The 27784-nt window shown below is 37.6% G+C and overlaps 1 protein-coding gene and 1 long non-coding RNA gene across 3 annotated transcripts in view; one reads left to right on the forward strand and one right to left on the reverse strand.

Moving 5' to 3' along the window:
- Nucleotides 1–27784, reverse strand: part of LOC114650889 (tenascin-like) — a 585410-nt gene that overhangs the window by 481813 nt on the left and 75813 nt on the right. The window contains exons 12-19 of one of the 2 annotated variants that reach the window (XM_028800800.2): nt 27321–27467; nt 23868–23995; nt 23218–23350; nt 18731–18882; nt 15982–16078; nt 14809–14970; nt 14563–14726; nt 13324–13954 (exon numbers count right to left, since the gene is read on the reverse strand). The exons of the other annotated variant lie outside the window; for it this stretch is intronic. Coding sequence (XP_028656633.2) covers nt 13856–13954; nt 14563–14726; nt 14809–14970; nt 15982–16078; nt 18731–18882; nt 23218–23350; nt 23868–23995; nt 27321–27467 — 1082 coding nt within the window. The 3' untranslated portion in view covers nt 13324–13855. Of the gene's footprint in view, nt 1–13323; nt 13955–14562; nt 14727–14808; nt 14971–15981; nt 16079–18730; nt 18883–23217; nt 23351–23867; nt 23996–27320; nt 27468–27784 lie in introns of those variants that run through there. 2 annotated transcript variants of the gene reach the window in all.
- Nucleotides 1–27784, forward strand: part of LOC127529643 (uncharacterized) — a 744809-nt gene that overhangs the window by 408924 nt on the left and 308101 nt on the right. The window lies entirely within an intron of this gene.

Below are 27784 nucleotides of genomic sequence, written 5' to 3' on the forward strand. Positions count from 1 at the left end.
CCACATGATCTTGCTAGTGCCATCTTGAACCTTGAAGGTCTGTTGTGTTGCTTTCATTGTTTGAATGGTTGTTTGGACTCTTTGTGGAGAACTCCTTAAATTGCTCTCAGTCCAAATGTATCTTCTCATGATTCAACATGAAACATAGGATGCAGTGATGGTTTATTTCAATGGTCAGCAACATAGGTCAAGTATTAACCCGCTTTGAAGTTTTTACATTTTGTTATTATATAAGATTAGCCAAAGTACCCAGAGCTGCCTGGGAATATGAGTAGAACGGGTTAAGGAAATGTTTATGTGTTTTTTAAATGGTGACTGTGTTGTTATTGCTAGCTGTCCCATTCATCATCCACATTGATATATTTTCTATCAATGACTCTGCTCTTGTAAGTCGAGAATTTGTTGTTTTTGGCTCCTACTGTATTCCAGAGTTGTGGTAACTCCTTGCTGGGTGTTAACTGTGAATGTTGTCATGTCTGACTTGTCCTCTTGGATGAAGGTGGACAGTTTTTAGTATGAATAAAAGCCAACAACACAGGAGTTAAACAACAACTCTTGGATTCTCCTTTGTGTTGTGCTGCATTCCCACTCTCGATCAAGCCTCACCCAACACCCCCTATAAATGCTCATGATACTCCTTTTTATATTACAGTAGATAGAAGCAGCATACAACGTAATCCAGGTAAGTAACTTTTAGTTCTGGTCATTTTGTATGCTAGTCTGGCTTCAGTCTGTTCAGACTGGTGTGCGAACTGTAGCCCAGAGAGGGAAAAATACCTACTGGGACCTCCTAGGGTCAAAAATTTTGGGCTCCAAAATAGTTTATTTTTCTGTATGGTCCTAGAGAGCAGCTTTGAAAAATTTGGTCCATATTAGTCAAAGTATGATGGATTGTATAGGAAAAATATACAGAAGCAGACAGACACTCTGTTTTATGTACTGTACATACAGTAGATTAAAATGATAGTGGATTTCATTTGGCTTTGTAACATTGACCTACAGAAAATTACTCTTTAATGTCAGTTAAAACAGATCTCTGCAAAGTGGTCTAAATGAATAATAAATATAAAACACAACTTAGTTGATCACATAAGTATTCAACCCCTGTCAAGTCAGTATTTAGTGAATGCAGCTTTGACAACCATGCCAGCCTTGAGCCTTTGTGGACAGCTCTCTGTCATTTTTGCACATCTGGACATTGCCATTTGTCCCCCATTCTACTTTGCAAAATTGCTCAAGCTCTGTCAGATTACAGGGGCATTGTGAAATAACACCATTTTTAAAGTCCAGACGCAAATTCCCAATTAGATTGAGAGCTGGACTCTGACCTGGCCACTTCAGGGCATTAACTTTGTTGTTTTTTTGCTATTCCTATGTAGCTTTGGTTTATGCTTGGGGTCAATGTCTCCCTTTTCTACCACAGTGGAGGATTTCCCTGTATTTTCCTGCATTCATTGTACCCTCTACCTTCACAGGCCTTCCAGGGCCGTCTGAAGAGAAGCATCCCCACAGCACCATGCTTCATGTTAGTGTTGGTGTGTTTTGGATATTGTACTGTGTTTTGTTTCCAATAATAGCCAAAAAAGCTCAATTTTGGTTTCATCAGACAATAGAACCTTCTTGTAGCTGAATTCAGAGTCTCCCATGTGGCTTCTGGAAAATTCTAGCCAAGATGTCATTTGCATTTTTCTAACAGCAACTTTATCTTTGCCACTCTTGTATAAATCTGTGATTGGTCAAATACCTGGCAACAGTTGTCATATGCACCGTCTTTCCAGCCTCATCCATTATAGCTTGTAACTCCTTCACAGTTCTCAAATGTATCTTGGTGGCGTCCTTCACAAGTCTTCTTGCATGATCATTTAGTTTTGGTTCAAAGCCTACCCTAGGCAGCTTTACCTTTGCGCCTCACTCTTTTTATTACTTACTGATTGATTTAACTGAACTCCAAGGGATATTCAATGACTTGGATATTTTCTTGTCTCCATCCCCTGACTTGTTCTTTTTAATCACCTTTTCACAGAGTTGATTGGAGTGCTCTTTAGTCTTCATTGTGTAGGATCAGGCCTCAGTCCTGACTAGTGTTAATCAAACAAATCTGCCAAAGCATTAGCTGACCCTAATGAGAATATTAGTACTTGAAGTGGAAGCAAATTACTGATAGTATTCTATAGTCTTTTTCGTACTCACCTTTACTTTTTCCCTGTTCATGGCTCCACCTTGGAGGTGGGAGCATAATGGAATCTGGAATAGCTTACCAATAGAAATTCGCCAGGCTAATTTGGTGGAGCACTTTAAAAAATTGCTAAAAACCCATTATTTTAACTTGGCTTTCTCATAGATTCATTTTAGTGTAACCCTGATATTCTGTATATGCATTCAATTATCTTTTATTTTCATGGCTCCGAAATCTGTACTAACTCCTACTTTCTCTACTGTTCTTTTTCCGGTTTTCTGTGGTGGCGATCTGCACCACCACCACCTGATCAAAGCACCGTGCAGTCCCTACATTGATGGATTGAAGGCCAGAAGTTCACATGACCATTTTTCCACATGAAGCCTGAAAACCATGAGGACTAATTTAGATCATTTATGTTAGGTAGAATGCCTAGTGGGGGTTGGGTGGTCTCATGGCCTCAGAACCCCTGCAGAAATTTCATAATAAATATGTCTTGTCTGAGAGCAAAAACAGAAGAAGAGAACAGAACGACATCAGAAGAGGGTGAGAGCGACATCAGGGGAGGACATCATCCATGTGCAACCGCTTTTATCTGATTGTCAGCAAAGCATCACATGAACAACTTCAAGGGCTAGATCACAAGCCACCTAGGACATTCATCTTTGACATCTTTAACTTTTTTTAAACTTTCTCTAAAGACTATATATATCCGGACTTTGATATCCACATTTTCTTTTATGCCTTTCCCCACTGGTATTATTGCTCTTTAATAAATACCATGTTGCTTTTAACTTTCTATACTTTATCTTCATATCTAGAGGGATTGAGGTAATAAGGTCATTTTTAAGAACACCTGGAGCAGTTGGGAAGTGCCATATGATCCAAACTGCAAGGTTTATCGAGCAATAATGAACAGTGCATTAAAGTAAAACATTCACTGGTTGATAAATGGCCTATAACGGTGGCGCAGTGGTAGCGCTGCTGCCGTGCAGTTAGGGGACCGGGTTCATTTCCCGGGTCCTCCCTGCGTGGAGTTTGCATGTTCTCCCTGTGTCTGCGTGGGTTTCCTCCCACAGTCCAAAGACATGCAGGTTAGGTAGATTGGCGATTCTAAATTGTCCCTGGTGTGTGGGTGTGTGTGTTTCTGTGTGTGTGTGCGCGCCCTGCAGTGGGCTGGTGCCCTGCCCGGGGTTTGTTTCCTGCCTTGTGCCCTGTGTTGGCTGGGATTGGCACCAGCAGACCCCCGTGACCCTGTAGTTAGGATACAGCGGGTTGGATGATGGATGGATGGATAAATGCCCTATAGACAGGGACAGGGACTTTGTGTGTTTGAACATATTCTTGGAGATCAAAGGTAATGTTTAGGTCTGAAATATATTATAAATATATAATATTATAAATACAGTATAAGACATTGTTCGTGCCTATGATAAGTAAGTCTCTTGGAGTACTAGGGAAAGTGGACTGTGCATGTCTTATTCATACAGTACTTGTCTGTGTTAAAGTGCTAGGGAATAACATGCATGTGTAAATGTCTTTCATACGGTACTTTTGTGGTTAGGGTCTGTGTGTATGCGTATATCTATTCATGTGTGTGTTAATCTTAAGGTGCGACAGTAGACCAAACAGGTAACAAAATTGATGAGTACACTCAGCCCTGAAGAAAACAGGCAAAGGGTAAGGAGAGGGAAATATCATGATAACACACATCAGCACACTCTGTATGTGAGCACAGCAAAGCTAAACTCTTTTGCCAGAGGCTCAGCTCTATGGATGGTTCATAAATATCCTATCTTTTTTTGTTGCTTTGGTCCTTCGTTGTCTCAGAGATCAACAGCTATTTAACCATCTGTGATTTTCCTCTCCCCTTTCGATAGGGGACAGTCCTGTGGTTGGTGACATGAAAGAAAGTTATCTGCTGTTTCCCAGGGAGATTTTCCTTTAGTGTAAAGGTAGACCTGATTACTTATAATCCCAATGATGTTAGTTTGCATGTCACTTCTGCCATCTCGAGCAGGACAGTTCAAGTGGGGGCACCAACCCTGAACGATTCCTTACCATTTTTTTAGTTTTAGATTTTAGGGCTCTGTTTAATACAAATGGTTTCCACTAATTACATGATTTGATCTCATTCTATTTAACTAACTGAATACTTGGAAGGCAATGCATTGTTAGAAAAAGGATCTTTTAATTCTGGAACATTTTTAGACTTTCCATCTACATTTGTCTAGTTTCAAATTATTTTTTTTAAATTCACTTAGGATTAGTACAAATTATTCTGCTCCTGTTGGGCTTCTGTCACTATTTTGTTTGGCAAACAAATTATAAACCAATGGCAACTCTTTTAAAGTAACACATATATAAAATTTGCTTCATGTCAACTATAAAAACATCACATTTTTAGCTCAGTGCTTTGCAATGAAACATTTCCTGTTTTTATAAACATCATTAAAAATATATATTCCGCCTCCAAGAAGACTTCTCAAATTCGTAAACATGAAGCTTGCCTGATCCATCTTCCAGAACTTGTTTTCATGACTATAAAACATTCCTTGCATTTCCAAGCAGAGGCATAAGATTATCTCTTTCTCACACTTTCAAAATAATGAGATGAAATCATTATGCTTTCTTTTAAAACAATGCTCATTGTGGATCAGTATATTGTATATAGTAAAAAATGAGAATTTCTCTTTCTGTATGTGCAATTTTCAGAGGATATAATAGTATAATGTCAAATGGATCAATAAATGGCAAAAATGAGCACAGATGCAATAGGGTAATGATGTACATTTAATCAATTTTTATTGCTTAACCTATTATTTGGAGAAACTTTATGTAAAACAAACTTTTTTTTATTATGTGACCAACAGGGGGTGCCTCAAAGCCTCAGACTCCAGACACAAGTTCACATACGCAGTCAAGTTTTTATTTTTTACTATAAAAAATACCTTTTTCAAATTCTTTTGCCGAAACAAGACCCACAAGCATGATTCCACAAATAAATTCCTCTCTATTTTTTCCAGGCAAGCCTTGTCCACTCACTCTTGACCCCAACACACGTGGAGGAGCTGCTTTTTTTACACCAGATCCGGGAGTACTTCTGGTGACACACAATTACACCCTGGAAGCACTACCAGGTCAGATGGAACCTCCTTAAAATGTGAATCTTCTCTTCACAGCTCCCTCTGGCAGCATCCATGTTACACGACAGGGTGATTCACCAGGACTATAATTCCCAAGGTGCCCTATGGGTGTACAAATGGAAGCTCTACCCTGGGGATGCTGCCACCTGGCATACTCTGGGACTGTATGGCCCCAAGAAACAGTCTTTTCATGTCTTTCCCTTGTATCTTCCTGACCAGGAAAGGTACGCGCAACCCTTCCATCCAAATTCTTCCTTTATGGCCTCCCGTCCTGTTAAAGGACCATCCACCCGCCTGGATGGGGTGCCATTTCATCCACTTTGTAGTTTAATCCACATATTCAGTTTAGGATTGTGGGATTCAGAGCCTAACCTGGCTACAGGACAAGTACCAGCTGCAGATGGAGTGCCAGTCCATCACAGGGTACACTCATGCACTTATACTGGCACAGTTGGAGTTGAAAATTAACCTGACATGCACGGCTTTAACTACAACAAAAATTCTTTCCTCTAATGTTACTATAGCAAATCTGTGGATTAATATACAAATAATAATTTGAAGTATAAAATTTAAATATGTATCTAAAACATTGTAATACTGTATATAACCAGCAGACCAAACTTAATATATTTCATCATTTACTTATATTATTAACTAAAGCTTTAAGGAAAAGGCTATATGAATATTTTAAAGTTCAAATATTTTAGTGCATGATATTTTGAGTTTTCCGGAATGCAATTTTATGTTTTATTTTAATTGTTTTCTATTTGCAAATATTCCAGTATTCTGTGTATGTCATTAGAAAACAAGCAATATAAGAATTGTGTTGAATATATACATAACTTGTAGAGGGTGTCAGAGAGCCCCAAACCACAGACACGGTAATGCCCAGAAGACTTTTAAGTTCAAACAAAGAATATTTACTTAAACAAAATCACTCTCCACAATCAGCTCTCCAAAGATTAGCCAAAATAACACAAAAATAAACCAATTCTTCCTCCTTACGTCCTCCTGTTAAGTGCTGCCTGCTGCCTCCCGACTCTGACTCCAATGAAGTGAGACAGCAGACTCCTCTTAAGTTGGACCACAGAATGCTTCCAGTGTCAAGTTGTGTCCTCTTGGAAGCACTTTGAGGCCACAGAAAAAGTTGGGAGGTCTTCTATCGACAGGGCTGAATTCCTGGGCTCCATATCCCAAGCACCCGTATGGAAATCCTGGCATATGGGGGATGGAACTGCGTCTGATTCCCCGCTATTGCTGGTCCTTCCATTGTTATATATTGGTCAGACACAAAGTAACTTTCTTGTCCCACCAGTCGATTGATTTGTCCTTCTGCTCTGGCCTCCTGTCTGATTAAAAAACCATCCTCCTTCCTGGCCAGGATGCCTGTTCTCCTCTTACAATATATATACATATACATGTTGGCAGAGTGACAAAGTGAATAGCAATGCTGGGTCTGTCTATGTAGAGTCTACCCATTTTCCACCCCCCCACCCTTTTTTTTTGTTAGATTCAGTCCTCTGAATTGCTTCATTTTTTTCCTTAAACAGCACCCAGACAGAAATGAGATGTGAGATGAGCCAACAGATGACCGAGGCCTGAAACTCCAAACAATTTCACTCCAACTGATTTTTTAATATGAAAACCTGTAGCCACAGTATCGATTCAGGGCCAGAGGTGGAGACCCCTGGCCCAGACACAGTGTGCAGATGAGACAAAACTTTCTGCAGAAAGAATAAAGGGTTATGGTGCAAGGGACATATTCTAGATGCAGTGAGTTGATAGATAGGTTCCTTCAATGACAAGTGCTGGGGTATGAGCTATGAGAAAAGATTGGAGGAGCTTAAAGGACAAGTTTGATATTTTATAAAGTTATTTCTTCTCGATCATAGTATTAATTTGCCACGTAAAACTGAGTTCTAAAGTGAAGTGTTTTTTTATAAATTGGTAAAAATACCTTGATTGTTCTCTCACTTTATAATCATGCTTATGGTAACTAGGGTCCAAGCATGAAAAAAAGGCTTAAACTTGCTAAATATGTCCACTTTGAAACAGCAAAGTTTTCAGTTTAAAGAACATATGACATTTGCATTTATGACACATCTTTATGATAACAAAAGGAAACTAGAAACAATTAATTTATCACTAATTTTTGGACCTATTTTCTTTAAGGAAAGAATACATTTTTTGTACATTTTTACAGCTGCCATCAAGGGTGGAGTTTAGATGTAAATACTGTACATCTCTGAATGTGTTTACAGCAATTTTGTCTTTTAAGAAAATGGTTTAAATGCACATACCCAGAATGTGAAATTAAATTTATAAAATAAACTGTTTACAGTTTTCATTGATTTCCTTTTGGCAACAACAGTACTAATTGTAGTGCTCAGGTTGGATGTGAGCGTTTGAATGAAAGACCTACTGAAAGCGGACTTGTGAGTTTGTAGTGCTCATTTCTCTGTGGACAAGTACTTGCAGCCAAAGAAAAAAAATATGTTACTGATCACCCATTATCAAAGCCACATGCATTTCCAGGCATATTTCAGGTGAGTAAGTTCACTGCAGCTGCAACTGAAGCAGGCTGAAATGTAGAGCAGCAGAATAATAGCAATTTCAATATCTTCCACTAGCAAACAGAATACAGTATAGATTAGGAACTCTTACATAGGATGGTAAGGTAGAACAATCGTTACTGGTGCTGCTTCAAAATCTGCCGTTACAGGTTTGAATTGTGTGCTTGGCTGTTGCCCGTGTAAATAATAATAATAACAATCTATGTGGTACCTCATATCTGACATACTGTACATCAGTGCTAAGTAGGCATTTAACACTACCAAAAAATAGCTCAATAGGCAAAGTTACTCTAATGAAAGCTGTCCATGTGGTCTTTCAGGTTTTGATTGTTTAATTCTGGAAAGTGAAAAAAATTCTCCAAAACTCTGTGATTGATGATAGCTGAACATTTCATCCTTAACTGTTGCACCTACTGTAGCCTTGCACAGGGTTCTTTCTGAATTACTGTATTTTGTGCACCAGTCAAGAAAATCTCCTTCCCTCTCCCAGCTTTTACAAAACCATACACAGACACACACCCAGTATGCTACTAGTATAGGTTAATCAGTTATTTAATTAAAAATAAATAAATGTAAATAGAATAATAATATAATAACAGGACTCTTATGAATATAAAATGTGTATGTACTGTCACACACATGCGCATGGGAGGCAGCTAAAGGGCCGGAATGAGAGTAATTCCATGCCAGACCAGTGGGTGGTGGAGTGCACTAACGCTTTATCTCACTTCTTTGTGGACCAGTTACGGGAAATTCCGCCTGGCCCCGATGACGTCACTTCCGATCCCAGGGCCCAATAATGACACTTCTGGTTCCGGTGCCACGGATGATGACACTTCTGGTCTCCGGTCCAATGACATCACTTCCAACCCTATTGATGACATCATTTCTGGTCCCATCCCCAATGACACTACTTCCAGTTCTGGCCTTACTGATGACATCACTTCCTCTGCTCTCCCTTAAAGCTGCCATCTCTGTGACAAGCAAATCAGTTCTGTTCTGGACTCCAACCTGTACACTTCTGTACAATTATTCATTTAAATTTTGCAGCCAGGAAACAATATACGGGTGGCTGCATTTGTCGAGTTTGTGACAGTACCAAAACATACAAAACTTATATAGAACAATAAAATAAAAAAACAGAACCACTTTGCATGTAAATAACTTATTTAAAAGACTGTACAAACTTTATGTAGAAAAAGGAAGCACAACAATTAAATGGTAAATGGAGGGATTAAACATTGCAAATAAAAGTCACTCCTTGACTTTCTTGCAGCAAAATCATTTATAACATCATCACGTGACATATTCCTAGACACGTCTCTGTTAATGCTTATCATTACAAGGCCATTGAGATGGTCTTGTGACATTGTAGACCTTAAGTCATTTTTTATGAGCTTCAGTTTTGAGACGCTTCTCTCTGTAGTTATGGAAGTATTTGTTGGAATTTTGAGGGCTATCCACGTAACTGGATGTATTTCATTTAAATTTGTTTATTGCAGGAAAGATAACAGTTCCAGTATGGTCATGTTAGCTTTATGAAAATTCAGGAAAACTTCCATTTCTTGTGCCAGTGGTTTCCCACAAAGGTCTGACTGGTCATTGTAGTGTCACCACCAAGGCCTTTTTGGCCCTGTGCTTGTATAGTGCTAAATGTGTCCATGCGTAATGTCCCCCTGGAGTGTATGTATTGGTTAAAAATCTCTAGTGGTGTAGTGGCTAGTATCTCTGCTGCAGTGTGAATGCTCCTGCCACCAAAACCTCCTCTCCTTAGTGTCACTATCTCACCTTAGTACCTCCTGACCTAAGGAACAAGCCAAGTGGGCAGTGGCAATGGCAGTAGGAAGCTTCCTGGACTCAGTCACTCACTCATTTGGTCAATGCACCTGAGTCGGCTGTCACTCACCCTGTGTTGTCACCCTTGAAGAGGAGGAGGATGAGGAGGGAACTGCAACCCAACTGTTTTTCCATCTGGCAGTCTGCGCGTCATATGGGAAGACCGGGGGTGAGTCCTGTCTCCTGGTTGTGGCAGTGCCTAACTGCTGAAGATGAAGCAGCTCTGCCTCACAGCCATGCACACAGGTAACAAGGAGGCCACATATCACATGAGTTGCCTGGCACGCTGCCTGCACTAGTGTATAAAAACAGCACACAGATTGTGCTGTGCATAGTGCAGACAGTGCAGGTGCTGCTGAGGTGTACAATATAAACATTTGTTTGTGCTCCAGTCCAATCTGGACAAATGTTTCTAAACAAAATGAAGATTGGAATCTCTACAGAGAGCTGCAATAGTGCGCCTAAAGGGTGACATAGGTCCTTGCCTAGGCAGTCTATGCCCAGAAACAGCCCTGGCCTTGCATAGCAAATTGGGCTCATCCCCTGCTATGTCTACGTTTTGCAGAGGTGTAAGCAGCATGTCCCATTTCCAGAAACAGAGGGATGGCCATAACTTCCCATGTTCCACATGTGCACCATCAATCACCACTTGTCCATTGCATTGGCATACCTTCCAGTTGCATATTTTGCTATTTTTGTCTCTCCAATTCTGCTCTCCTCTCTGTTCTTTCTTCTTCAATCTTTCAAATCTCCTTCTCAGTATATTCTGGCTTGTACAGATACAGTTCAGCAATAATGCTAAATTTATTCTTTTCTTCATAGTTGGACATTTTGCTGATTTTAAACAATAGCTTATTTGCCTAAATCCCCAAAAATAAATGGAGTAAATTCTCAAAATGAAAGTGGTGTGTGCAACACTCATAAAACGAGCTAGAGAAAAGCACGATCCTGGTGGGTTGAAAGGTTATCACTGATAGAGGAAAAAGATGAGGTGCAGAGCCACTTTTCTTTTAAAACAAGTGACAAGGATATGCTGTTTTGTTGTATTTCTGCAATTTCAAGAGATGGATTGCTATCTAATCTTTTGCGATAAAATATGGATTACTTAGTAAGTTTAACCTCTTTTTTAATATTTGGGCCTGGATTACCTTAAACCCTATCGTAAGGTTCATAAACAGATATTGTATTTTTAAAATTTAAAATATAATGCTTTACTTTACAATTCAATTTTATGTGACCATTTAAAATATACCATGATTGTGAAGAAATAACTTTGACTTGAAAAACACAGAACTTCTCCTTTAATAATTTCATTTTAATTACATTAAGGTTACGAGTTATGATAGAATTATTACAAATTATAGGGATTAGCATTGGCTTTTGCTTTTAAATTACTGTATATACTCACGTTTATGTTCTCCCATGGATAAGTCAGGGGTTGATTTTACCATATAATTTCCGGTATTTTATAATGTCGGTCGTATAATTCGAATGCTATTGGTCCAAGAGATTATGATATGCTAACACCCACCTGAGAGAGTAACCACGGAGCACACTGCCTTTGTTTCTATGTATTGTGCCTACATGACCACACGGTAATACCCGCACTATTCTGAAGTGACATTTGCACTGTTTTGTATTTTATTTGTATCTCACACCCTCATACACCTTTATCATAAGAGCATCCCTTATCTACGATGGAGCTTTCCATCAGAAGAGAATATGAAGCTGGTTTTAAATTAAAAGTCATTGAAGTGGCGAAAGAAATTGGTACCTGCTCTGCTGCAACAAAATTCGATGTGTCTGAGAAAGTGGTGCGAGATTGAAGGAAGCAAGAAGATGTAAAAAAAAAAAAAATTAAGTGTCGTAATTTTGAATGGGCGTATAAGTCGGGGTCTGAATTTATGATCGATTTTTTGTATTTCAAGACCCAACTTTTACACAAGTATATGCGGTAGTTGAATGTGTTTAGCAAAACAATAAATAAACCAGTTCATTTAAGAACTGTGAACCAGTTCATCTTGTGTGGTGTCTCTGTCTGTTATATCTCTGTACTCATTGCAAAAGTGGATAGTGCCAGTCAAAGATGCCAAATGCTAGAAAAGCCCATGCTATTCCATTTAATGTAAAACTGCACAGCCTAGTAGCACAAGAAAAAGCACACAACAGATTCATCTTATTAAGATGGTAATCAATTTTTTCATCCTGAATTTTCATACAGTCTAAACACTCCATTAGGCATTCGATGTAGACTAGAGTTTAGGAAATTAACTTGAATACATACCACAAGATGAACTATTGAAACACCACTCTTGCCATATGCTGCTGTCTAGGTGGACCTTAGCTAGTAAAATAACATTAACATCATTTAAAAATGTGCAATTTCACATTTTTCATATAAGAAGCTTTGCTTAACATCAAAAGTCTTATATGAAAAAATGTCAGTTTTGTTTCCACAGCATGCTGTCATGTTCTGAAGATTTTGTTTAGGTTTTTGTTCTAACACACGCATACTTGTACTTCTATAGTTGGATGTATTTAATTTTATTAATACAATTGTTCATTTCGCTCAAAGCATATTTGTCACATCAGAAAAGTTGACAATAAACAGAACAAATGTTTGCATTATTGTTTCTTAAAAAAGGCACATTTGGCAGAATCAACCTCCTTTTTTGCACTTGTTCCTTATACGAGGGTAAATCAAAAAATAAAGGAAATTTGAAAATTACGAGATAACCACAATGGATAGAAGCTGATGCAGTACAACATGTTCACAATGGCTTATGGGTAGCTGAAATCAAGGTCAAATGAACATGGACACTCTGCTGTGGGATTGCAGCATTGTTGAACAATGTGCCTTAGTCAGATTTTTTTGAGCAGAGGGAGTAAAACCTGTTAAAATTCACCAAAGGATGTTGGCTTGTGCAGATCAATAAGCTGTTTGGGTTCCACTTCTTACACAAAGCAGTAGAGTGTTGTACCGTGTTAGCCATAGATCGATACAGGAAAAAGTAATGTGAAATGACACCTTTTATTGGCTAACTAAATAGATTACAAATGCAAGCTGGTGTCATTTCACCCTACTTCTTACACAAGTCATCCACATCACCAAGCACTATGGCAAGTTCATATCCATAGCTGATATCCAATTGTGCAACAACAGTGGACAACGTAAACTGTCAGTCTTCTCTGATGAAGGCATTTGCAATGTCAATGTGGGCTTTATGTGCATGATGTTAATGGTCAACCAGGTCGATCTTTGTCATTTACACTTGTTTTTCTTGCTTTAAACCTTTCTAGCTATTAATGTTTTGTTGAGTCATGCTGTTTTCACTTCCATACTGGGCCAACATCCTTTGGTGAATTTAAGAAGGTTTTACTGCCTCTGCCCAAACTAATCTCATTACGATGTGGTGTTCAACAATCATGCATCCATGTTCATTTGACCTGGCTTCAACTAGGCTAACTGCAGAGCACTGCGTGTATTTGAAGTACCCATAAGCCTTCACAAACATTTTGTATTGCATCAGCTTCTATCCATTGTGTTACCACATAGTTTAGCATGTAATTGACTTTACATTTTGATACACCCTTGTAGTAATAAGTTATACCGATAATGGTACAGATTTAGATCTCATTAGAAATTAAATAAGTTGACAGGCATAATTGTGATGTGTTGGAATTTTTGTTAGACTTGAATATTAACACTACAGGCATTCCGGAATGCTTTACCTATTTGCAATAAAGAATCTTCCTTTTCCACTATCGATGTGTATTTAAAAAAAAAATATATAATGCTGTACAAACTGAACTCTTCCCACAACTTAATATATTTCTAACCATATGTAATAGATACAGAGTAAGACATACTCATGAGGAATGCTCAGGAAAAAATATTTTTGCCTCCATCCAATTGATTTTTGAAAACAGTCAATAAAGACACTCTGTTTGCCAGACCTGTTGAGGTGAGATTGTGCCCAACCATCTTGAAACTGACAGTTTTATATTCTGTGGAGTAGATCTGAGTCAGCATCACAATGAACGTGGGAAGTATAAGTGAAGAGCACTGAAAAAGTTCATACTGTTTGAGAAATGTTTCTGGCAGGTCTGATATAGCTCTGTATCTAGATGTTTCTTGTTGGGTCAAAATACAAGGGTCGAAGCTTCATCTCAGTAAAAGGGATGGAGAAATTCTGACCTTTCCAGTGAAGCCAGTTTATTCCCTGTGAGAAGGAGAAAAACAGTGAGAAAGAAAAAAAAAACCAGCATAAACAAATTTGATTCAGTGGTGACATGTCCAGAAGGAACACATGCTATAAGTAGTAGGTGGCCTAGTCATAGTAAAGGTGTGCTTTTATAAAAAGAACAAGTGATCTCATTAATGAAGTGCTTATGGACCCTAAATGATGTTGTTTATTTTTTGTAGTTTGCTTTTTCCAATTTTGGGTTATAGGGAGCCAAGGCCCATCTTGGCAGAATTAGGAGCAGGCTAGAAATCCAACTTGTATGAGAAGCTAGTACACCACAAAGCATACCCAAATTAGATCAAGTTAGATTCACCAATCAACCCACACATTGCTCAAATGTGGAAGAAAAGCAGACAATCTTCAAATGCAGATTGTACATTCTGCATAGTTTGAAGACATCTTTGGTTATAGGTGACACTTTCCCCAGCATTTAACTGCATGTGCTTAATTTATCACAACAGACAATTGGACTTGTTAGATATACTAACCAGACAGAGAGGACTGCTAGATTTTAATATCTGTGCTGTAATTGTTTTTATTTTTTATTTATTTTTCCTGTAACAAAATGGCGTGTCTTGACTTACTTGCTGGTTGTTGTTATTTCCATAAATACCATTCAGATTTGCTTCATGACAGTTCTTATACCACCATCCTCCTTTGTAGGAAACAGCGCAGCGTGTGACTAGTTTCTTAAGGTCACGGTCTTTAGTGGAGAAAGGCTGGCCATTGTGATACAAGAGCGAGTCCCCTGCAAAAGCCAAATTTAATATTTATTTCTATGTAAAAACACTAAATAAGAAATTTTCTGACATTTTCTCCTTTTTTCCTACCTGCTGTACCAGAATACCCTGATATGGTGAGTCGAAATTCTCTCTGCTCTTTGTCAACATTAAATGTCCTGTATACAGCAAAAGCATGCTCGTGCTTGGTGCGTAGGTCTACCCGCAGCATCTGTGGGCTCTGTGTTGTAAGTTTGTGAATATTGTCATTACCTGCATAACATTAAGGCAAAGAATTATCATATTAACATTTCCTCCTATAACCAACTAAAAGAGCAACCACCTAATGTCAGATAAGCTCAACTATGAAATTTACAAAATTTAATCTTAGAACAGAAAACAGGAAACAATGTGCTACTGTGGGTTACAGCACGGGACAAAAATTGTACTTAATAATAATTATTCATTACATTTATATAGCGCTTTTCTCAGTACTCAAAGCACTATTCACACAGGGAGGAACTGGGAAATGAACCCACAATCTTCCACAGTCTCCTTACTGCAAAGCAGCAGCACTACCACTGCACCACCTGTGAGGACAAAATAACACTTTCTCCCCAGCGGGGAATCGAACTCGCGTCTCTGAGACATGGCAGGGATGCTGCGCTCTGAGTCAGTAAATCTTAGCTATTCATTTCCTATTTATTGAAATCTACTTATTCTCATCCTGTATCGTGGAAACCCTCATGGGGTAAAAAAACAAGTTGTGTCTGAAATGGGTATTTTGATTTATCAGGTAGACTATAAGAAGGTGTCACACATGCACACCAGAGGATCACCTTCCTGGCTCACCTAAGGTACATGATGAGAGGGGATGAGAGGGGGCTCTGTCACTAACAATCTTGTCTACTTTTTCCCCCCACAGCCTTGACAAACCACTCCTTGAGGTCAAAAGAGCCAAAGAAGCCCCATCTCTTCTGGACCATCCTGTGTAAAAGGAAGACACTCATGGAGGGTCGCATTTCATTTGGACCTGACCACGCTGGACAGAGAGTCTTTAAGAATGCCACAAGAGCAATTTAGAAGGCAACTAGCCTATCATTGGAGCGCCACTGAGCGTGTGGTTTGTTTTCAAGTTATTCTTTTTTGTTCAAATTACATGGAGCTTTACCCATTGGTACCCCAACTGTTCCTGGATTCGCCCTGCCTCATCACGCACCCTGCTACAAAGGCAAACTGGAGAATAAGGCAAAAATGAATGGTTGTAATTTGAATTTGATTTACCAAGCCAGAACTCATCTGAGATATTCCCAAAGCCATTCTTATATTCATTCCAGGATCGGTAAAAATTAGTCTTTCCATTCTTTCTTCTCTGAAAAACCTACCAAAAAAATGTTAAAAGTTTAGCAGGATTTTTTTTAGAGTGTCAGATGTACTGTATAATGTGTGGTGACATTAGGTTTAATGAATAAAGACACCAAAAATTCTATTTGTTTACTACTGATTATCAAAATATTTGTATTAAAGTTTTACTCTGTAGTTAATGAATGTTAATAGGATTCTGTTTTTTTGTATTTTTATGATTAAAGTTGCCTTAATGACTCTACTTATCTATCTATCTATCTATCTATCTATCTATCTATCTATCTATCTATCTATCTATCTATCTATCTATCTATCTATCTATCTATCTATCTATCTATCTATCTATCTATCTATCTATCTATCTAATTTGATTTGGTTAAATGTCTGCAAAAAGCTATCGATATAAATACATGACCGATGGACAAAAGTAATACCTAAAAGCTGCCTTACATATAACAAAACAAAAATAATATTCAACAGCAGATGTCACTTACAAGACTCCAAGGTCAGGCTGGTAAGTTTATGAATCTCACAGCTTGAAGGTAAATACTGCTGTGATGCCTGATGATCTTGATCATTGACTCTCAAACTCAGTCTTGTTGGTCCCATGTGGCTGCAGGGTTTTTGTCCCAACTCACTTCTGTTTCCTGCCTTAATCAAGCAAGCTGCTATTTCCCAGTTTCTGTGTTTTAGGATCAATGTATAAATTATGAAACTAAGTTTTTATTAGACCGTACCAGGCATTTATATATTTTACGTTGGGATAATTTAGTGGTTTTTTTTTTACTTTGTTTTTAGGATTTTCGCCCTCATCATGATTTTCAGTATGCTTTTCCAAGGGTTCTGGTTACTTAATCCATTATTTAGTACTGTGTTCACTAGTGGATCTGATGTTAAAGTAGTTGCAGTCTTCAAAATTGGATATAATGAGGTAATTAGAAATAAACTTGATACATTAGGATTAAAAGTCAAGACAAAGGTAAAGAATTTAGGGGTAACTATTGACTATTGAATTTTAAATCACATATTAATCAGATTACTAGGACAGCATTTTTTCACTTAAGAAATATAGCAAACGTTAGACCTCTTATAACATTGCATGATGCTGAGAAATTAGTTCACGCTTTTGTTTTCAGTCAACTAGATTATTGTAACGCACACCTCTCAGGACTACCCAAAAAGACATAAATCGATTGCAACTAGTGCATAATACAACTGCTAGAAACTTAACTAGGAAAAGAAAATCCAAGCACATTTGTCCAGTTTTGATGTCACTACATTGGTTACCTGTGTCATTTAGAATTGACTTTAAAATCCTGCTTATGGTTTACAAAGCCTTAAACAATCTCGCTCCATCTTATATTTCGGAATGTCTTACACCTTACACTCCAAATCGTAACCTTAGATGTTCAAATGAGTGCCTGTTTAATATTCCAAGAGCTAAACTTAAAAGAACTGATGAGGCGGTCTTCTGCTGTTATGCATTTAAAATCTGGAATAGCTTGCCAATAGGAATTTGCCAGGCTAATACAGAGGAGCACTTTAAAAAACTACTGAAAACACATTACTTTAACATGGCTTTCTCGTAGCATCATCTTAGTTGAATCCTGATGCTCTGTATATTCAATTAATTATCATTATTATTCATGGTATTCATATTCAAAATTCGTACTAACCCCTACTTTCTCTTCTGTTCTTTTTCCAGTTTTCTGTGGTGGCGATCTGGGCCACCACCACCTGATCAAAGCACTGTGATGTCCCTACATGGATGGATTAAAGGCCAGAAGTCCACATGACCATCATCATCAAGTTCTTCTATGAGAACCCTGAATACCATGAGGACTGATTGAGGTCATTTATGTCAGGTTAAATGTCTAGAGGGGGCTGGGTGGTCTCGTGGCCTCAGAACCCCTGCAAATTTAATTTCTTTCTCCAGCTGTCTGGCGTTTTTTTTTTTTGTTTGTTTTTTCTGTCCTCCCTGGCCATCGGACCTTACTTTTATTCTATGTTAATTAGTGTTCCCTTATTTTAATTCTTATTTATTTTGTCTTTTTTTTTCTCTTTCTTCATCATGTAAAGCACTTTAAGCTACATCATTTGTATGAAAGTGTGTTATAGAAATAAATATTGTTGTTGTTGTTGTTTCAGCATTGAGTGGGCTTTACCCAGGTGTCTGCTCTGCTCATTGTTAATTAAACATACAATTGTGGAAGAAAACTACACAAAAAATAGGTACATTAACTGGTAAACATCTAAAGTGAGTTAAGCATTTAAATCTTTATTAAAAATGCAGACACTTCTAAACATCTTATAAATGTACAAATCACACTGATGTGAAATAAGAAGAGTGGAAAAAATTCCAGCTAATTAAATGAGATCAGTTAGCAGTTCAACTTACTGAATGTGAAACTAATCAGAAGATAAACTGCAGCCACGAAGGATACCAGGACAATGGAGAGTCAGTGGTCTTGATAGTTCAAAGGGTGAGCAAAGCATTGTGGGAAAGATCTTTATGGATTTATATTTTACTCTAAAAATAGTGCGAATCCATAATTTCCACAACAAATGATGTATTTAATTTTTGCTTATAGAGAAGATGATTACAATACATGTGCGTTTTTACAGAGATACACATTTTTACATCAAGCCAAAAAAAAAAAGAACTCACAGTCCAGCCTCCTCCAGCAGTCATCATGTCACAGTAGACTTGTACGGGTGGGGAATGTTTTCCTCCAGGATAGATAGTAGCCTGCCCCGAGTCTACCAGGCCATTCATCATCTCTTGTGAACAATCCAGAGGATATGGAAATCGTAAGTTTCCTAATGACAGAGTATAAAATTAAATTCAGGTAAAATTGTATGTCATCCATTTGTCAGTCATTTGGAGATAAATGCTTCCAAACTCGATGGGAACTAATGTCTAAATTCATCCAAATCGACAGTCTTCACTGAGCAATAGCCAGAACAATTGAACAGTTTGTCTGAAAGCTTACTTATTTAACAGCAAACATAATAAATAATTATGGTTTAGCTGGTCAGTTCAAGGAGTTTACTATCAGATGAAATATGGTGTTGGGTCCATTTAGCCATTATACCAGGATCTTTTTACATAAGTGTGTTTTCTATTGACCGTAAAAATATAAAAATTGAGCTAGGATTGTAGAGGTTAAGTGCTACGAACCAGTGAACTATATACTGTCCAACACCAGATTGTCAGAGATTATCCCTTATAATCCCATGATTTATTGACAGCTGAGCTACAGGTAATTTCAGGACAGTCACAACTTCTCAGAATTTCATATTTATTTCTCTAGTACTAGGGTGTTGTACCATGTTAGCCATTATGAATGTAGTGAGAAGTCAAGCAAAATGACGCCTTTTATTGGCTAACTAAAAAGATTAGAATACAGTTAGGTGCATAAATATTTGGACAGAGACAACTTTTTTCTAATTTTGGTTCTGTACATTACCACAATGAATTTTAAATGAAACAACTCAGATGCAGTTGAAGTGCAGACTTTCAGCTATAATTCAGTACGGTGAACAAAACGATTGCATAAAAATGTGAGGCAACTAAAGCATTTTTTGAACACAATCCCTTCATTCCAGGGGCTCAAAAGTAATTGGACAAATTAAATAACTGGAAATAAAATGTTCTTTTCTAATACTTGGTTGAAAACCCTTTTCTGACAATGACAGCCTGAAGTCTTGAACTCATGGACATCACCAGATGCTGGGTTTCCTCCTTTTTAATGCTCTGCCAGGCCTTTACTGCAGCGGCTTTCAGTTGCTGTTTGTTTGTGGGCCTTTCTGTCAGAAGTTTATTCTTCAACAAGTGAAATGCATGCTCAATTGGGTTAAGATCAGGTGATTGACTTGGCCATTCAAGAATTTTCCACTTCTTTGCTTTAATAAACTCCTGGGTTGCTTTGGCTGTATGTTTTGGGTCATTGTCCATCTGTATCATGAAATGCCACCCAATCAATTTGACTGCATTTAGCTGGATTCGAGCAGACAGTATGTCTCTGAACACCTCAGAATTCATTCGGCTGCTTCTGTCCTGTGTCACATCATCAATAAACACGAGTGTCCCAGTGCCACCGGCAGCCATGCACGCCCAAGCCATCACACTGCCTCCACCATATTTTACAGATGATGTGGTATGCTTTGGATAATGAGCTGTTCCACGCCTTCTCCATACTTTTTTCTTGCCATCATTCTGGTAGAGGTTGATCTTGGTTTCATCTGTCCAAAGAATGTTTTTCCAGAACTGTGCTGGCTTTTTTAGATGTTCTTTAGCAAAGTCCAATCTAGCCTTTCAATTCTTGAGGTTTATGAGTGGCTTGCACCTTGCAGTTCAACCTCTGTATTTACTTTCATGCAGTCTTTTTTTTATGGTAGACTTGGATATCGATGCGCCTACCCCCCGGAGAGTGTTGTTCACTTGGTTGGCTGTTGTGAAGGGGTTTCTCTTCACCATGGAAATGATTCTGCGATCATCCACCACTGTTGTCTTCCGTGGACGTCCAGGTCTTTTTGTGTTGCTGAGTTCACCAGTGCTTGCTTTCTTTCTCAGGATGTACCAAACTGTAGATTTTGCCACTCGTAATATTGTAGCAATTTCTCGGATGGGTTTTTTTCTGTTTTCGCAGTTTAAGGATGGCTTCTTTCACCTGCATGGAGAGCTCCTTTGACCGCATGTTGTCTGTTCACAGCGAAATCTTCTACATGCAAGCACCACACCTCAAATCAACTCCAGGCCTTTTATCTGCTTAATTAATAATGACATAACAACGGACTTGCCCACACCTGCCCATGAAATAGCCTTTGAATCAATTGTCCAATTACTTTTGAGCCCCTGAAATGAAAGGATTGTGTTCAAAAAATGCTTTAGTTGCCTCACATTTTTATGCAATCGTTTTGTTCACCGTACTGAATTAAAGCTGAAAGTCTGCACTTCAACTGCATCTGACTTGTTTCATTTAAAATTCATTGCGGTAATGTACAGAACCAAAATTAGAAAAAAGTTGTCTCTGTCCAAATATTTATGGACCTAACTGTATGCAGGCTTTCGAGGCAACTCAGGCCTCTTCTTCAGACAAAATGTAATACAGAAACTGTAGTTCCCTGTGTTTATATACACACTAGGACAAATAACAACATTGTAAAACCTTTAAGTGAGACATCTGAACTTGCCCATAAGCACTGTGACTTTAAAGTCCCTCTCACAGTGTCCATGGCTGTTGAAGTGGGCTGCTACAGGAACATCTGTGTTGCCATGCTTGATGTGGAACCTGTGTAAATTAATTCTTTGACGGAGTGTTTGTCCAGTTTCTCCCACATACAGTGCAGTGTCAGGACACTTCATGCAGAGAATTAGGTAGACCACATTAGTTGCTTATGGGCAACTTCAGAACACAGCAACAGAGAAAAGAATGGGAAGTCAGACTCATGCTAAAATTTAACACATTAGAACAGGGGTAGGCAACGTCAGTCCTGGAGAGCCGCAGTGGTTGCAGGTTTTTGTTCCAACCCAGTTTCTTAATGAGCAATAATTGCTCATTAAGAAACTGGGTTGGAACAAAAACCTGCAACCACTGCGGCTCTCCAGGACTGACGTTGCCTACCCCTGCATTAGAACATGGTTTGAATAGAGACAAGAGCTTTATGGCCAGATATGAAGAATTGTTTGCATCCCTCGGACTGACACAGACAACCTCTCTACAGACCCACATTGTACTGAAAAACTCATTAGAAACTTCAAAAGACTTTGTTGGACAGTTGTCTTATCAAATGATCTTGACTATACATTGTTTTCCTCTCTTGCTAAATGAATCTTAGCCTGAAGAGATTTATTCATTTTTTACATTTAAGATGTCTCACTTAAAGGTTTTTCAGTGTTGTTATTTTTTCTAGTGTCTATATAAACACAGGTAACACCAGTTTCTGTATTACGTCTTGTCTGAAGAAGGGGCCAGAGTTGCCTCAAAAGTTTACATATTGTAATCATATTAGCTAGCCAATAAAAGGTGTCATTTTGCTTGTCTCATGCTACAAAACAAATAAGGTTACAAAAGCAGCTACTACCTAAATGGAAGTGGCTTTGGCACAGAAGGGTAAACATATGATGTATGTTACTTGTTTGTGGAGTGGACAGCTACACAGACAATACCTTGACAGAGAGAGTGGCTTCTGCTAGGAATTATTATAGCCAGGATGAAAACTGTCAAGTCTAAAGACTAAAGAATAACAAGGACTAGGATAAGAGCTGGGCCTTTAAGGATAAACCAAACAGACCCAAAAGGCAGAAGCCTGATTCACTCAAAAATTCATTATACTGCAAATATTTATTATCTTTGTAAAAGTGTGAATGTCGTGAGATGTGAGATCTCAAATAGGAGTTGAATGATGGCAATAGAAGACATGCCACCAACAGATCATGTGACTAGTCAATAGCAAGTGCCACTGTTAACAACAATGTAGCTATGGTCTTGAAAGCACTGCACAAAATTGAGCTGTTCATAAAATAATAACACGATGACATGTATAAAACAATTTTTAAAATAAATATAAACATAACAATATTTTTCTATATATTTCTATAATAATATTTAATAAACACATGATATGACATTTATGGAGAAATTTTTTGGAAAAGAAAGAGTTTACTGAGAGTTTAGCCTACTAAACAGGTAACCACCTCAGTGGACAAGTAAATAAGAAGATATTAAAACAGAGAGAAAGCAAGAAACAAATTAAAAATAACTATTCTTAAAAAAAGAAGAAAGTTTTACAGCAAACAATATCAAAAGAAAAAACACCTTTGTCTTCCTCTTAGATTTCTTCTTTTAAAATAAGCTTATTTTTCATTTCTTTTCTTCAAAAGTTTTTGTTTTCTTTACTTCTATCTTCTCCCATCTTTCTCAAATAAAGTAGGTACAAGAGGTGAGCTGAATGCTACATTTGAAGCAAAGGTGCCCTTATGTTGTACTGGCACATATGTGTATATGTATGTCAAAGCACATCAGGGTCATGTGTTTTTGTCCATTATTACTGTCACTATCCAAGGACACTGGCATCTCCCTAACACAACGTAGACTGTAATATACATATGCATAACAAAGACATTGAAGTCATGATTATATTTGAACCCACCTGTTGTGAAACTTGTCGAGACTGTAGATGTTTTCTCTTTTCCTCTCAGGCCTGTTAGACTCACATTGTATTTAGTGGATGGGATTAAACCAGACAGTTTGTAATGTATTTCATTTGGATTTAGCATCACTTCCTATAATGCAAACATCCATGATTCTTAAAAGAAGGTTACAGTATAGATTATGTCAGATTAATTCAAAGAATGCTCACAAAAACTGTTTATATAATGTTAAACACTTATTTAAAAGGCAAAAGTTTTCTTTACATGAATGTAAGGGAATAGTGAAAGAAAAGTCATGTTGGGGTTCAGTACAGAAAAACACCTGAAAACACAAGCACAGAAGGTAAAAAAAGCACAAACGACAGACTGTTCTCCAAACGGTGTACTTGAATTTGTACAGCCCTTTTCACTACCAACACAAAGACAAAACTTTCAAAAATAGCACAATTTTTGCATATATGTTTTCTACAATGTGAGCATGGAAAAGTAAAGTGGCTCCCCTGACAGTTGGCAGTAGGTAAAGAGAAGGAGCATTGCAGTTTTAACACTTGGTCACAGGTCTAGTCTGCCTGCTTTGGGAAGCTTTAGGCTGAAATTTAGTGTTAGCTGTTGACCTCGATTCTTTGTAATATCGCAAGTACTTCCTTACCTTAGACTCTCCATCATCACTTCTGAAAATCAAAATGTATCCTGTGATGGTTGACATCGGGGCTTTCCAGGTCAGCAAAGCTGTGCGAGGTGATACTTCTTTAGCCATCAGATCCTCTGGACCAACCACTATGGCCAATATATGGGAGGCAGCATTGTGTAAATTGCAAAAGAAACAAGTGGAGAAAAAACACAGGGAATTCATTTAAAGTGGATCTGGGGATAATTTGAGCATTCTCGTAAATACCAAAGTTATGGAACCATTTTACTCCATGTTACTTCATGCAACCTTTCATATTGTCAATACCACCTTGAGCAAGCTACTACTTCTTCATGAAAGAGACACAAGATTCACTGAGAACCTTAGGCATCAGCTGTTACTGAGACAGTACCACAACAACCTTTTACACTACAGTAATGAACACTGGGACACGTGTGTGCATAGGGGACAGCTGAAAGGCTCTAGTCACTGCAATTCTACTGCCACTTGAGGTTTTGGCACTGTGTACTAATGCCTGTTTTCTTCCTCCCTTTGCAGACCGGATGATTTATGGCTATAACACCTCTGACATAACTTTCGGTGTCTATCCACTTGGTACCACCTCTTCCTGCTGGAAGGACCAAAAACTGGAAGCTTCTACATCTTCATCAGTTCTATCCTGAATTTGCATTTGAAAAGACATCTCTGCAGTTATTATGTGTTTTTCCTTTTGCTTTGCAATTCACTTATATGGAGTTACCTGGCTGGTACCCCAATTTTCTTCTCTTTTTTCTTATAACACTGTAACACTTTATCAAATATGTTTAATTTTACACTCTGTAGAGTATTTAAATATGGCCCTTTAGGGACATACAGTAGGTCACATAAACTATGGGATCTTCTGCTACCATTAAACTTTAACCAAGGTTTAAGGATCTCCTGTCTACCTTTAATTTAAAAAGAACTAGGCTATTCATTTCTTATGTAGTGTATGTAAATATGTTATGCCTATATACTTTGAATTTCTCAAACTGTGTAAATGCTCTTCACATATCCTCATTGGAGAGAGACACACAAGAATAATCTGAACTGAAAAACTTAATTTATTCTGTTAAAGGTAAAGGTGCTGTTCCATTTGTTTATAGAAATTCCCAGTCACTCAATCTGTACCCTACATATTCAAATAGGTTAAACCTGAATTCATACTGAAAAAATTCGACTAGCAGCCTTCATCAGGGCACCCTAAGCTGTGGTGAGTTTTCATTTTTTAAATGTAAATAATTAAGGAACATTGGTGCTATCACTAATAACACAAGAAGTATAAATCTGTTTCCTGGTCTATCCTGTTTGGAACATGAAGCGATTCTTGAGCCAACGTGTCATAAACCTTGGTACTAATAATTCAATTTGATGGCATTCAAGGGCCTGTCCCAGATATACTTATTGCTTGATTTAAAAAATTCATCATTGGCATTGACAGATTCAGCAGGACAGGGCTGTAGTGAAGCTATTGTTTAAACTAAGCAGTAACAATCAGGAAAATGAACCACTGTGGAGTTTTTCTTTTTTTATATGAAGGAATATTTGTGTTATTTGGAATAACATCAATGTAAACTCTTTGTTTGAAGCTTGTATTAGTAGTGCTTAGTTTTTCATAAAGCAAAAATAATAAAAACAACAATAATAATAATAATAGTCTGACTTCATTACTAAAGACTGATTTAATTCAAGGAGAAAACATAAAAGTCTCCCACACTCGCTTGCTTTAAAAATTGCGTTAAAATTTGGCAAATATCATTCTCTGTGGTTGAGTGCCCTCTTTGAACTGACTGATGACACTCTACACGTTCACTTCTAGCTCACTAAATAGTTCTATATAGTTGATAATCATTAAGCAAACTTTCTGACATTGTGCATTGAGCTGATGGTGATATTATCCTCTCTGCATACATTGGTGTGGACACAGTAAATTGGAATAAAGGCTTACTGTATAAAAATGATTATTATGTTTCAAATGCATTAAATTTTGGGATTATATTATGTGAGCCAGTTTATTTCATTAAGCTATATTTAACATTTATGTTTATGGTGTTTGTCCTTCTTTGGTAAAATTATGATTTCACCCTCGCCATCACCGCAGGCTTCAGGTTAGCCTAATAGTGCGAGTACAAATATGTCTTTATAGGTAGTGTGGAAGTGTTGAAAGAATAGTCGTAAAATTTTTAAATATTGGTCAACATTTCTGTATTACTTCTGTATAAAATGATTACCTGTTAGATTAATCAGGCAGAAGCTGCTGACCTTTGAGACAGCAGATAAGGAACTGCTCAATATCTGTAAAGAGTAATGTTTAATAATGCCTGATACTTCATAATGCCAGGAAGGATGATTCAGCAAGAATAAAATTGCTTGTTTTTGGTTGAAACTGGACACATATAACTGACTTTTGATGGGAATAGGTTATCAATGATATTAACTGGTCATTTAAACCTATAAAACCTCTCATTGTCTGGGCTTAAATCTAGACATTAAGACATTACATTAGAGTTCGGTCCAGTGTCTCGATAAGTCCTTGTTCCTATAATTTAAATTAACAAGCGACTTGTTTTTCTTAAACAGTAGCCTATTGCAATGTAAAGAGTCAGACACATCTGGTTGGACTTTTCAACTCAATTTTACCATGGAAAATTTTGTTTGGTATCTTTCAAGGATTGCGGAGCCATTTGACACAATGGCCCACATAGACGATACCCACTGAGTATATTGAAAAGCTGTCTGCATGTTTATTTCTCTGCTTTCATCTACACAACTTGATTTTTGATATTGCCTACCTTTGTTACAATCAAGCAGCTCTTTCTCTATGAAATGAACGATTATTCCTAATTTCAGGTTTTGACAGTTATTTTGCCTTATCTGCCCATTGTACAATGATATTTTCTAACTTATTCACTAGTTAAGGGTTCCTGTAACATCAAAGCCTTTAACCTTAAAGTCAAGTAATTGTATTTTTTTTCGATATGGAAATATCTGATTCATTCAGGAAGATGTATTCATATGTTGATGTTTTAGAGAAAAGTGGAAAGTATAATAAGTGAATGTCATACATTTAAAATAAGCCCAAAATCACAAAGAAACATACCAAAATAGTTTTAAATACTGAAACTTGCAGCACTTCACTTTCAACCCAAAACTAGAGTTTAAAACTGACATTTGATATTTTGATATTTGAACAGTATCAATATTAAGGTACAGGGAGGTAACTTTAGCCCACATTTTTTTTTGTTTTATGTGGTGTAATATTATGGCCAAGATTCTTATCCCTTTCTGTAGCATACATTCCTCCAAAATTCCTCTGTAGGACTTGTTTTCACTTCATATACTCATTTCCATCGGGGCCAGCAAGCTGTTCAAGGCAGACAAAAAAGGGTGCAAGCACAATGTTTAGACACGAGTAAATATTTCATTTTTACTGACCACTGGTGTTGAAGACAGTGCCCACTGGTGCACTCTGGACGCCTCCCTTCTCACTGCTTAAATGGACAGCATACGTTGTTCCAGACTTCAAATTTTTGAGTGGAAGCTCCGTTATATTGCCAGCAGTTGATAGGTTCATTTCAGGACCTGTTGAGAAGGACACACAGAAACGCCTGGTGAAATAATCAGCAGCATTAAAATTTCCAACACATAAATGCCTTTTTGCTAATTAGTTGCAGGTTTTCCATTACATAATCTAAACTTAAAACTATTTAGCCATTGTAAAGGTTTATATAAAATGGTACCCTATTCCAAATAATAAGAACATATGGAGCTTGATGAATGAGTGGAGACCCCTCATGTCAATTTATCTCCTAGTTATCTGCTATTTAGGTTTGCCAAGTACCTCATCCACACTTTCCTTATCGCATAACAGCATTGTCATGGTTTCTGCATCATAACTT

Source organism: Erpetoichthys calabaricus, chromosome 1 (genome assembly GCF_900747795.2).
Source record: "Erpetoichthys calabaricus chromosome 1, fErpCal1.3, whole genome shotgun sequence".
NCBI lineage: Eukaryota > Metazoa > Chordata > Cladistia > Polypteriformes > Polypteridae > Erpetoichthys > Erpetoichthys calabaricus.